This window comes from Cariama cristata, unplaced genomic scaffold (genome assembly GCF_000690535.1).
Source record: "Cariama cristata isolate BGI_N322 unplaced genomic scaffold, ASM69053v1 scaffold41790, whole genome shotgun sequence".
Lineage (NCBI taxonomy): Eukaryota > Metazoa > Chordata > Aves > Cariamiformes > Cariamidae > Cariama > Cariama cristata.
Window position 1 is genome coordinate 1 of NW_009593715.1, and position 13260 is coordinate 13260.

Here is a 13260-nt window from a genome sequence, read left to right on the forward strand (position 1 = left end):
CGGCTCCCGGGACTGCCTGGGCCGTAGCTGCCCTCCGTGCGCCGCCGCCCGGGCCTCCTGCTTTCTCTCTCTCTTCCCCCCCTCCTAGGCGGAAAATCTGCTGTGTCAACTACAGGAGAACTTTCAAGCTCTGACTGAAAATATAACGCTGAGGAATATCCTCTCTCGGGCCCGGGTTCCGAGCTCCGCGGCAGAGGTTTCGTGCTCCTACGGCTGCGGTTCCTCCGCGGGACCGGGCTTGGCCCCCCCCTCCTCCCCGCGGTCATGTGAAGAGGGGCTTTGCTTTTTAACATCGGGATGCGCTTTTTTCCCTAAACATCAAATGAGGATATAATGGTTGACGTTGCTAAACGCCTATGATGTAAAGACAGCTGAATTGCCCCCCAAGCCCGTTTATTTTTGCCTCTACTATGAAGGAAATCCTAAAAAAGGTTTTCCTAAAAGTAGCATCAGCTACCAGTGAACTAGTCTCTGTGCGGCAATTCTTGCTTTCCAGTAAAATAAACATCAAATTATGTGTAAAGATTCTGAAGGTACATTAAAAAAGCAACCACCTTCAAAAATGCCCCTTAAATCAGCATATTGCTGCATATGGTTGGTTTAAAAACAGCTGAGCGTGAAAAGGTGAGCCCTCAAAAAGAGGAATTAAGACCTGAAAGGGCTCTGAGTTTTCTCATTAGATGTACTTAGACAAACTACTTCTGCTTTCTGAAACTGCAAATTTATTACATTTTCCATTTTTTCTGAAACTTGATCTTTTAGGAAGTAGCTGTTTTAATGTAAGAGAAGAACAATGTTTTAGCAGCGCTAACGTTCCAGTTGAGTAGGTTGACTGACCCAAAATAGTTCCTTGGAAGAAAACAATCTCTTACACAGAAAATAAGCCAGTTCACTCATGGGCATACAGGAAGGCATTTGAAAATATTAAGAACTTGAATGCTTATCTGTTGCAAGAGAAAGTGGGATTGTCTTGTAATAATCAAGCCTTGTGCTTGCTTTATCTTGCATTAAACATGAATAAGTAAGAGGCTGAGACATCTGGAAGAAAGCTGCTTGTTTTTCTCACAGAAGGAAAAAGTGATAAAATTCTAGAATTCTTATTTATAAATAAGTTATCTTTAACTTTTTACTGGAAGAAATGGGCGAGCGCATTGATGACCTTGAGAAGCATGTTGCTGACCTGATGACAGAGGCTGGGATAGAAAACACCAATAAAGAGTTCGGAGTAAAAAAACTTTATTTTACTGTATTTTATTATTTATACTATGATTATTTTATAATTATAGTTTATTGTATTATTTATTTCCACTTAGTTTTGAACTATGGGTAGCACCTAGCATGAAAATACTGTTTACATATTTATCATACCTGCATTTACTTGGATTTTAAAGTATACTGAGATTTTAAAAAAATAAATTTAAAATTACCTTGGACTTTTTTGCCAAGAGCCAAAGAATGCTACTGCCTTTTCAAAAAAAAAAAACAAACCCAAAACTGTAGCTTGCTGCATGTTCCAGCCGAGTGCCATATAAAAGGGGTACTGCAAACTAGTCCCAAATATGTAAACTGAGTACCTCTGTAATAAAATGTGTGTGCCTTGAAGCACTCCTGCCCACCATTCCTGTCCCTCAAGTATGCTAACCTAGCTCAGGATTATTCAGCTTCCCAACGTGGCTCAGAGCACACCTCTTAAAGGACATTCACCCCAGACACAGCAGTAGTTTGTTCTTGCAGCAGTAAGATGGGGATGGAAGGAGCAAGAACAACTTTAGTAGTATTTTCAAACACTCTGTAATATAAAATCATGCTAAAGTTCAGGATTGCGTGTGAGATTTTATATCGCTGTCTGTTGCAAGTGCCACCCCTCCCCCAATGGATGTCTTAGTATTTATAAGACAGCATTGCTTCTGTGTTCTGTGGGTGCGAGCAACGTCTTCTTCCTGTTGTTGCATGCTTTCCTGATTTAAACTGAGATATATCAATTATTCTCGTCATTTAAGGACTGCTTACCCAGTGAAAAACAGCAATGTCTGTAAATGTACTGAAGTACTTCAGGCATTTATTTGTTCCGATGCCTTTTTCATGATAAACTTACAATGAAATAGCTATGAAATAATTTTCAGAAACATAGAAAGATAATCCATGAAGATGTATTTAACTGCACAGAGATCTTCCTATTTTCATGCTGAATCACATTCATGAATAATTAAACCACTAACCTACTTATTCACTGTTTCTTTGCAGAACTGAAATGAGGATGCGATCAAGAACGATAAGGGGAGAACAGCACCGCACTGAATCTGGGAGTTTACAATCAGTGTCACTAGTCACAAAAAGTGTTAGTGTAAACAACCCTGCCTGCACCACATCATGATAGAATGTGAATTATTTTTTTGAACTATTGCCCCAGGAAAAAAAAGTAGAAAGCTGGGTTTATTCAGCTAAATGGGACACTGTAGTTCCTGTAATTGAGAAAGAGCTGTTAGTTTCAGGGAAAGGAAAACCACTGATTTGGATAGAAAATTATATCCTATACGGTGAAATTACCCAGTCACAAACTTTTTCAATGTATGAAAATGTATTTCATTTATGTTAATAATATTAAAATTTTCATCATATTTGTTGCCTTTTTAACTTGAATCTTCTCAGAATAACAAGCTCTATGACAAAACTTTTCCATTTGCATGTGCCATTTTGATGCTTCTTTAAATGTTTTACATTATGAAATGCACCTTATCTTATTTGATGTTACTACCTAGGTGCCTTTGCAGAACTTCATAGGTCCAATGAATATAAACTGTTCTGCATTCAAAGAAATGGCAGGATTTGCACAGATTCCAGCGGTTCAGTTGTTACTCTCTTCACAAGCCCCTCAAAACCGCGCACACTTTACAAAAGCCACTCAAAGCTGCGCACACCTGTGCAGATAACATCATCCAGGTATGCATATTGTGCCAATTACAGTTCTTTAACATCAGCCATTTTGATGAAAGAGCCTATTTTAAAGACTTTTGAGATAGATAAGGAATTCTAGTTATCAAACATGTCCTGAACAAGACACAGTAGAGTCAAAGAGAACAGGACATGTGCACTAACTTTAAGGTTCTTGTACACCAAAACATTGGCATCTTTCACAGGAAAGATTTCATTTGAAACTTAACGGGAACCTCTTACAACAAATGCAGACATTGAAGCATTACCAGGTAAATAGAATACTTCAGCTAATGAAGGATAAATATGCTTTTTAAAACTCTGACAGGTGTTAATACTTAGCATCTATTACAGAGTCTTCATAAATATCAAGAAATCATTCTAATCAATGCTTTAATCAACGTAGATTTGCAAGCAATGTCAAACTGGGGAGGGGGGAGGTTGATATGCCAGAGGACAGGCTGGAGAAACAGGCCAACAGGAACGTCATGAAGTTCAAAGGCAACTGCCAAGCCTCTAGGACAGGATAAGCTTAGGCTGCAGTTGTGAGGGGCTGGCTGGCATGCAGCTTTGCAGGAAAGGAGTGGAATCTGGTGGCTAAGTAGACTGGAGTCAGGAGGCTGCAGCTCCATCCTGGTCAGTATTAGTGCAAGCAGAGCCAGCAGATCATTCCCCTCTAGTCAACTCCTCTGAAACCACACCCAGAATACTGTGTCAATTTTGGGGCTCCCCAGTTCAAGAAACACATAGTTATGAGGGAGCTAAAACAGAGAGCCACCAAGAGACAGTGGAGTACAAAGCCTACAAAGGTTTGAGAGAATTCTGTTAGTTCAGCCTTAAGAAAAGGCTATGGCTTCTTACTGGTAAGAACTACTCTGTGTTAGGGCATGGAGAACAGTTAGACTCTTGTTGGAGGTGTTTTACATGAGAGTTAATAGACACAAGCTGGAACACAGGCAATTCCAGCTAGATGCAAGGAACACTTTTTTCCACTATGAAGGTTCTCAGGCAGCAGAACAGGCTTTCCAGAAAGGCTGAGTATCACTAAGGATGGAGATTCCTCAACACTGAACACAGTCCTGGGCAACTTGATCAAGTGGGACCTACTTTGGGAGGTTGGTGGTCCTTTCCAACATAATTGATTCCATAATTAATAATCACTAAAAACCAGATTTACTTAAGCAGAAATTCAGACCCTGTGTCTTACTTTCTTGACTCATTCTAAATAGTCTAAAACACACTTGATGGTAAAAAAGCATATTCTACTTTGTCTTATGACAAACTGGACCAAAAGTGCAGGTATCTCCTTTCTGCACAGTCTGGCTTGGTTTTGCTTAATCCTGTAAAAATGCATGTACCAGTAAAAAAAAAAAAAAAAACCAAAACCAAAAACCACACAACACAGGCTCCATTACCACAAAACAAAAGTTGTCAGAAGTGCAAATGGAAACTTCAAAGGCCATGCCACAGTAGAATCCAATCCAAGCCTCATGAGTATATCGGCATTTTAGTATACTATTAGACAAACTGGAGGTCAAATGAAAGAAAGCACAGCTCATCCTTTCTTCAATTGTTGACTATGTAGCCAGCTCCAGAACTGCAATTACCCTTTGGCACTGCAGAATCTACTAAGTACTTCAAAGGGACTACTGTATGTATAATCACCACGAAAAATAAGTCCATCACCACAAGTCAATTAGGTTGAGGGGTAGAGGGCTGCTGCACAAAGTTGTGGAAGATGTTTTCTCTGAGTTTTGCTAAATATTAATTCTCTGCGTTTTGCTAAATATTAATAAATGCACCTTAGTGCTTTATTCCCATTTTTAGTGGATACAGAAGACCAAGACACTATGCAAGGAGATCCTGACATAAGTGATAAGCCTTCATCTTCAACGTTATGACTTTGCATCCAATTACATTTGTTTTCATTCTCAAATTTAATTAGCTAAAGAAAATTAAGGTGAATAAGTGGAACTCACTTTATTCTTTTAAAAAAGCTGTAGTATAGTTTTCCCAGATATCTGTGTAACAAAATCAAACAAAAACAGTTGAAATGTTTTTCTGTGAACAGGCTCTTTGTGTACAAAAATACGTAATACCAAAAGGACAACACAGAGTAAAGTCTTTTAAAAATAAATATAAAAAAACCGACCCCAAATTCAGCTACAATATTACTGCAGTCAGATAGCTCCAGGCTTTGTGTCTTCTACTTTTCCAAATGGAATTCAAACCTTTTAAATAACTCAAAACATGCTCAAAGTTGAAGGATTTGTAGGGTTTTTTTCTTTTAATATATATATATATGTACACACATACACAAGAATAAATTTAAGTGGATGTAGAGTTAAAAAAAAAGGCAGCCCAAAGAAATGTCAATATCTGTATTTAGTGGAATAATCTTTTGGTGATACCACCAGACCTCGACCTTTGCGGGCTCCTCTATAAACAGTTTCTATAATGTCAATCATCTCTTGCTTATCTTCCATTGCCCAGTTGATCTTGTTGTTATTACCTGTACCTAAATCAATCATGATGTGTTTGTTCCTTTAAAGGGAGAGAAAAAACAACAGACAAGTTAATATGGTATTATAATTCAGAAAGAAACTTTATATCCCCCACGAGAATGCCTTGCAGGATTCAAAAGATGCCCTTATAACATAAACAAGCTTGCAAAATAAGCCTCAAAGAAAGAGTATCCAACTCCTGTCACTCAAATTGACATTTTACTGTCTATTTCTAAAGCTAGAATAAAGACTGCAAACATGCCCCCAAGATCTCTACTCAGTGCAATTATCCTTCAGCATATTCCTCATTGTTCCTATTTCTTTCCCACTAACGTCTGACACCAGAGAGAGTGTTCCACGCTTGTCAGTAGCACATTTTCTCTCACCAATGTAGATGATGCCTTAGCTCCAAAAAAACCTTAATACTTTGGGTATACCTTTAAAGCAAGTTTGACAAGCTTGACTGCTGTATTACTGCAGTATTCTATACAGGGAGTTTCAGATTTAAAACTAAAATCAATGGATAATAAAAACAGTTTTCACTACCGCTGATTTGTACTCTATTATCAAAACAATGTTACTAGGCTAATTGGAAAACAAGCCATTTTCCTATTTAATCAGTCTCCTCTTTTGTAGAGCAATGAAAATATAAGCATCAGTATGCTAATATGCATTTAGAAATTATCTACTGAGACACTGTATTTGACACACAAAAAATTTAACTGAGTTGAATTCTAGAACCATCATATACCTGAAGAAAAACATGACGGTACAGGGATCGTACAACTCGTACATCTTGTTGAAGTCTGGCACTTCAGTGATATCCACAAGATAAATAACAGCAAAGTTTTTTACCTAAACAGAAGAAAACAGGAAATATAAAAAGCAATGTATATTACCAAGCCTTTGATTATTTGTATTACCAATTAAAAGACATAACCTTTCATTATTGCAACATTTATTTTCCAAAATATCTAAGTCATAAAATCACAATAAACAGTCTTGTCATAATTTTTAACCAATTAACATGGAAAATATTTTTAAATATAGCCAAGATGCTCATTTCACATCCAGAATCAACTGGAAAGATACTATGCTAAATCAACATCCAGAGAAACAAATGCCCTTTATACACAACTGAGACCTCACAGTGACACGGACAGCTCTAAACAAGTAGAGTAACTGCTTTGTGCAAGCCAAGCTGACACATTTTGCCTCCGTCACCAGCTGCTTATAGACTTCAGAAAATTAATGATCTAAAATGCCCTGGTGCCTGCCGCCAAGCATTTTTTTTCCTCTTTAAACCATCTAATTTGTTTAACAAGGCTTATTAAATGAAAACAAAACTGATAATTTAGTAATAAAAACTGATAGCTTTTTTGAGAGGTTTTGAGCTAAAACAGGAGCTTAAAATTTTAATTGATAATGAAAAAAAAAGACCTTGATGAGAACTATTCTCTGGGCAATTCTGGTAAAACAGGCTTTCATTTTGTAGAGTTACTGAGTTAAACGCACAAGAATCCCTCCCCTTTAATGTCTTCATTCCTGAAAGAAAGCCATGTCACATTTTTGTTTCCTAGATGTAGCATATTTGACTTTAAGTGGGGGAAGTTTTCATTTCTATACTTAGCTCATACATGTACTGTAGAAATTAACACACACGCGCACATTAAAATTTAAGTCAATAGGCATCTAAATTACACAAACCTTTAACTGTAAGTTATATTATCAAATACTCATGCATTATACCATGAACACACAACCTTTCCTCCCCCATCCTTACATACAAATACAATTTCAGTCCTTCCCATTTGACTATGCAAAATTACCAGTCTGAGGTTAACACATGTGGTCTAAGATATATAACAAACTTACTCTTTGTCACAGTACTTCCCACTTGTTAATTTTGCTACCAAATGTCTGGAAATGCTAAAATGAGTATAATTTCTGCTTGATGTAGATGTTTTATTTTAGTCCACAAAACAGGATTAGACTGTACCAGAAAAATATTATATATGGTGTACCCTGTACTAAAACATCCTAGCAGGCACTTTCATTGAAAAAAACAGAAACACATAGTAAATAAATTTTGATGGACTTCTGCTTCAAGGCAGTTTCTAAACTATAAAAAATAATCACATTTCAAAGATGTGAGTATTGCTAGTGAAGAAAGTAAAATCTCTTCTGGAGTGAAACAGCATTTAAAGAGTTTTTACTGTGCTTTCATGGAGCCAGTTATAAACCTAGAGTCTGACAATAATCTAATAAAAACATCTCATTTAAGCTATGTTCCAAAAAAAACAGGCAAGAGATAAAAGCCTTGAAAACCCAAGTTAGTCATAATATCACTCTAACACCCTCTGAAGTGATCATTCATGCCCATTTCAATTTTATATGAAAGATCTCTAAGAAACTTAATGGGATGTTCAGAGTCAACAATTTAGCTGAGAAGTGACGGAAGTTACTCCCTGGTTAGCCTTAGAAGGCAAAAGACAGTTATGGTTTCTTTTGGGTTTTGGGTTTTTTTTGTTTGATTGATTTAACAAAAAAAACCCCGAAAAAACCACCTGAAGATTCACTTTCATTTTCTCCTATCATTTCCTCTTCCACCTTGCTGGCATTTTTAGCATTAGCAGCACAGCTTCGCTCTGTGAGGAAATTTCTACAACACATTTGGCAGTTATGACAAACTAAATATAATCTTTGAACCGTTATTGAATTTGGAGATTAGAAAATAACTTTAAGTTAAACCAAGCATTAATACAACATTCTTAGGGCCTGCTTTGTTTGCTAAAAGATTAGTCGAAGGAGATTATCTGTTGCACCAGAAGACCACTACAGAAGCACTGTTAAACCAAAATTTTACTTCTGAGAACCAAGTACTCCACATGGTACTGGAACAACAAAACTTCTAAAATTAGTTTTACATTATATACATTTAATTTAGTTGAGCTCTTGCAGAACCAGAAATGCTTGTCACTAGCAATGAACATCAACAGCCTAAGATTTTAGAAGACTTTTCCAGTCTTAAATAAATCTTACTCAAAAGGACTGGATCATTCAAATCACCTTGGCACAGCATATATGCAAGTTATCACCACAGTCCAAATATCTCAGACATTAACTGAATCTTCCTCCTCTCCTGCCTGCTTTTATAGAAGTGAAACTGATGAGACACCTGCTCAAAAGTTTGTATGAAGTCTAAAGCAGACCTCAAAGCTAGATACCAACTCTCAAATTTGAATTCAGAACTTTAGAAGTGGCTCTTCTTTTCCCCTTGCTTTCTTAATTTCAAATCTGACGAGATTACCACTCCAAAACCACTTAGTTTGCAAGTGCATTGAATAAGGGTGTGTTGACTTTGGACACCGGCTGCCAAGGTTGCCCATGACACAGGCCTTGCCATGCAACACTCCAGTATATGCAGCAGCAGGAGGTTGGCACACAGGCCTAAGAATGAACTAGATAAAAACATGAGTAAGAGGCTAAATATGGAAAGGGTGATACAGAAGCAGTGCAGTGGCCATAATATCTACCGTTTAGTGGCCATGCCAGACTGGGCAGGCTTGTCACCAAGAGGCATTTTATTTCAACACAAGACAAGCCCTGCAGAACTACTCAAATGTGTCTCTCTACACAGCATTGACCAGTGCTACAGCCTGAAGAAGCACTTACTGTCTCAGACACAATATTGGAGCCAAGATACAGCAGTACAGAGCCAGCTTCACAGCAATAAAAAGCAGCATCTGAGCCAGCTTCCCACACAGTCAGCTCTAATTCACAAGTCTTTAGCTTACGCTTCATTTTAAGCAAAAGCAATCAAAGTATTTCTGGATTCAGGCTGGTATGGATGCAGGAGCTGATCTATACTTCAGCTAGCTAAGACTGTGGACACAAACCAAAGCTTAACCTCTACCCATCTATTGGGATGCGAATCCATTCCCCAGAGTTGTTAGTTCAAAAACTACATTCCTATATAGAACAAGCTTCGCTATCGTTTCAAGGCAGCAGTTGCTAAGTTCTCTTTCTGACCTTTGAGTTATAACTGGGTGTACAGTATGAAGACCTCAGAACAAGAATTAAATACAACTCTGACCAAGCAAACCACACTAAATAAAAGCAGATGCAATTGTAACAATTGAGACTACACTGAGGTTGTCAATGTAAATCAAAATTTTACTGTCCAGACAAAATGCAAAAAAAATTTGTGGTATTTTAGAAGTTGAACACATAACAACACAAGTTTATTCTGAAAGTACTTAATCTTATAACATACAGTAAAATATAGTAAATTTATTGCACTAAGTCAGCTGCTTTCTGGAAAAAAAACAACTCGAGTTATAGACCTCCTTTTGGACAGCTCCACACTTGTTCAACACCTGAGATAAAAACATTTTCAGCAGAAAAACAAGATGGATATTAACTTTTGAATGTATTTATTTCTGACACTCTGAATTCCTTTACCCATCTTTCAATTCAAAACTTTCTCTGTCTTATTAGGCCATTGTAGCTGCTGTCCGTGGGGATAAGATGGAGTAGGAAACTAAAAGTCAACAGCAGCATGGATTCAAAATTTTATCAGATTTACTTTCAGGGTTGGGCTTCAATTTTGCTTGGATTTTTTTTTTTTTTTAATTACTGTAGCTTCACAAATTAGTCTACGTTACTCAACATGCATATACAAAAACTAAAAGTACATTATTGCCTAGCCACAGTTACAGGCTATTTTAATACTTCACAGAACTGCATCTGCTTGGGTCGACTACTGTTAAATCTTCAAACTGAACGGTTCTAGACTATAAAGCAGAGGAATCTATGAGATCCTTAACATCAGATACAGATTCTGTATCCTATCTTGATCAAGACCACACACTTAGCTGGTAAACAGGAAACACAGATGTAGGAAAAAATCATATGCCAGATGAAATAAAACTCATTTGTCCTCTGAAGTTCACCCTCCTGACTTTCATCATTAATAACGTCATTCCCTCCCCCCAAAAAATTAATGCATTCCTACAACATGAAGTTGCCACAGCAATATGATCAATGACTAGGAAGAACAGCAACAATCGCGAAGTTTCTTTAAATTTCTGTTAGGAGTAATACTCTTCTTTCTTGTTAAATTTCAGCTCCCTTTAAGAAGCAAATCTCACAGCCACATTTTACCTTATGGAGCAAAGTGCGTACAGCAAATACGTAAGGAAATCCAAAAGAAGATCTAAGATTCCATCTTCTCATATTCTTAAACAGTTTCTAGACAGTGTTTTTTATGTTTAGATGTCTTTGTGGACAAGGAAATCACAGGAAAAAAAAAACTACAGGAACTGAGACTAGCTTTTGCAACAAATAATTCAAGTTGAAGGCAGCTAGCAGTTCATTACTGAATTGAAAGAGGCTGCAAACACAGTAAATACAAACTTGAAAGTCTGTACTGTCAATATTTACTTGTATTTTTTTCTTGCTAATTATGCTGTAAGTTTAGGTGATAAATTTCTAGGGGAAAAGAGAAAGCCATTACACTGCTGAGAGCAATGCTTACAGCTAATAATTCCGAAAACTATAGTACATGGATTAGCTTTGCTCAACTTTAATTACAAACACCAGTAACTATAATACCAGTATATTTTTTTACAGCTCCCTCTTTCCCCTACCCCTCCTTCTCTTCCTCTCTCACTTTTCATATAGCCTTAACAGAAAGGCAGAGGCACAACTAATGTTTGAGCAAAAGCCACAGGTTAAATAAATGCAAAACATTTGAACAATCCTCCCTAAACCCACATTGACCCAATACAACCGATTGGTTAAAGTGATCTGGTTTCACAAAAGGTTAGCTGATTTACAGTGTTCAGTCCTAGATAAATCATGGTTTTAGAATACTTCTTAAAAAAGGAGTATTGAAGTAAAAGTAGCCAAAGCCCTGTATTTCAGGGGATGGATTTTTATAATTGTGAGCCTCCTTTCAAAAAAAGTGAATTTTTAAAAAAGGTGTTCCAGAGGGATTTTGTGAAACTCAGTTCTTAGATGTTTGGTTCAAACCCTGACAAAGCAAAAATCTAATATTTTACAATTATCTTTTTAATTTTTTTTGAAACTCAGTGAAACCTTGTTTCTTTTTCATGTAACACTGGGGAAAAAAAACAGTCAACTGTAAGTGGAGTACATTTCAGTGAAAATAATCTTTGTATTTTCATATAGTGTTCTAGTTTCTTTTCTCACAAAAGGATTCAACCTGAAAAACTCCTGTTTCCCTACTACAAAGCACAGATAAATGTTACTGCTACCCAAAAATACACTGCAGACTAAAAGAATACTGCACCATGGTAACAAATGTAAAATATGGCTACATTTTCTTCAAATGTAGCATGCAATTACAGCATGTTAACATTCTGTATCATTCTCTAGTATAAACACCTGTACAATTGGAACTTTTACTCACTCTTTAAAACAGCAGAGATCCAAACATGGCTTGTAAGCAAGAGGATGAGGAAGGATCTCCCCCTTTAATTTGCCATTTCTGCAGAGGGAGATTTTTAAATAAAAAGTTACATTGTTCTTTCTTCCCCCAGTCACCCCTAACTGCCAATATGTCTGCCAAATTGCCAAGCATCCTGCCAGAAGTCGGTAACAGTATCTGAGCATAAGACACTCCCACCATGTTAAACACAGAACAACTAAATTAAACCATGTCACAACGCCTTACTACATTCTGTTATGTCTTAACATTTGGCTATAGGTATAGAGCTTTCATGGTAGGGATTTTAGAGACAGAAGCTCATTTATTTAAAAGAAAAAAACATTAAAAGAGAAGGGAGTACACCACAAAAAGAACTCTGTATCAAGTTATGCAGCATGCACGCAATTCTACAGGAAGATAGCTGACTTCTTTTCCTATCCAAGTTACTGTTTCTAGTTCAGATTTTTTTTTGCTTCATTTACTATGTTCAGTTCAGTTAAAGAAGAGCTGTCAATTTCCTACACCTATCATTATCCAAACGTTTACTAAATACAGGAAAAGGTAAATTATAGATGATTTTGTACATTAACAGCCTAATTGTTCTTCAATATCTATCTATCTTAAGTGAGTGATCAGCTGTCAGCAGGCATTCAGTTTCCATCTGAAAACAGCTTCAGAGTTTGGCTCCTAAAATTTAATTCAATGGAACGCCATCTGTCTCCACGAATAATATCACTGTTGGATTAATCCACACCATCCCGTATATTTTAAGACCCCTTTAAGAGTCAAAATGAAAGTAAATTTTCAAGTTATCCAAATGGAAATCTGAAGCTACTATACATTCTGATTGTGAAGTGACAGTGCTGCATTACCTACAGCCACAGCAGTCCTATTACCAAGCTCTTGTTTCTGCTTGAATGCTGACATTCGTTAAATGATAGACTATTAACAGGCAGCGATTTTGATTTCAGAACTTGCAACACTCTTTTCACCCCATTAAATACTACAAACATCAGGGTAGTTGATGACTTTAGGAGACACTCGTAAAAACAAATCAAACAGTTTTCTCGCTGCCTCCTAAAGCTGGAATATCTCTCCAGAAACCACGTTATAATCTGCCTCAGGCTTCGTATAAACCATTTGAAACACCGAGCGCAGAAGGCCATCGCCTCACGTTACACCTCCAGTTTACCTTCTCAGCAATGCTGTATAAGACTTCATCCATTTTCATGCAGGTCGGGTCCCAGTCGTGCCCAAAGCGGATGACTACGACTCGGTCCTCTTCCGAGAGGATAGCCTGGTCCACTTGCCAGCCGTTGTGCAAGTGTGGCAACATGTACGACATCCTGAAGGGCGGGTGGTGGGCCTGCG

General features: G+C 37.2%; 2 protein-coding genes across 2 annotated transcripts; one reads left to right on the top strand and one right to left on the bottom strand.

Annotated features, from left to right (window-relative positions):
* Nucleotides 1–88: 88 nt before the first annotated feature.
* On the top strand, nucleotides 89–2250 carry HSBP1L1 (heat shock factor binding protein 1-like 1; the record flags this gene model as incomplete). The annotated part of the gene is made up of 3 exons (XM_009695292.1): nucleotides 89–155; nucleotides 1131–1225; nucleotides 2245–2250. Coding segments are annotated over 3 exons (168 nt in total), but the record flags the coding sequence as incomplete, so codon positions are not given.
* A 2941-nt stretch (nucleotides 2251–5191) lies between these two features.
* TXNL4A (thioredoxin-like 4A) lies at nucleotides 5192–13254 on the bottom strand. Its single transcript, XM_009695281.1, has 3 exons — nucleotides 13082–13254; nucleotides 6187–6290; nucleotides 5192–5475 (listed from the first exon to the last, which is right to left on the bottom strand). Exons 1-3 carry the CDS (start codon nucleotides 13232–13234, stop codon nucleotides 5304–5306), a joined length of 429 nt encoding a protein of 142 aa, XP_009693583.1. The 5' UTR covers nucleotides 13235–13254; the 3' UTR covers nucleotides 5192–5303.
* Nucleotides 13255–13260: the final 6 nt, after the last annotated feature.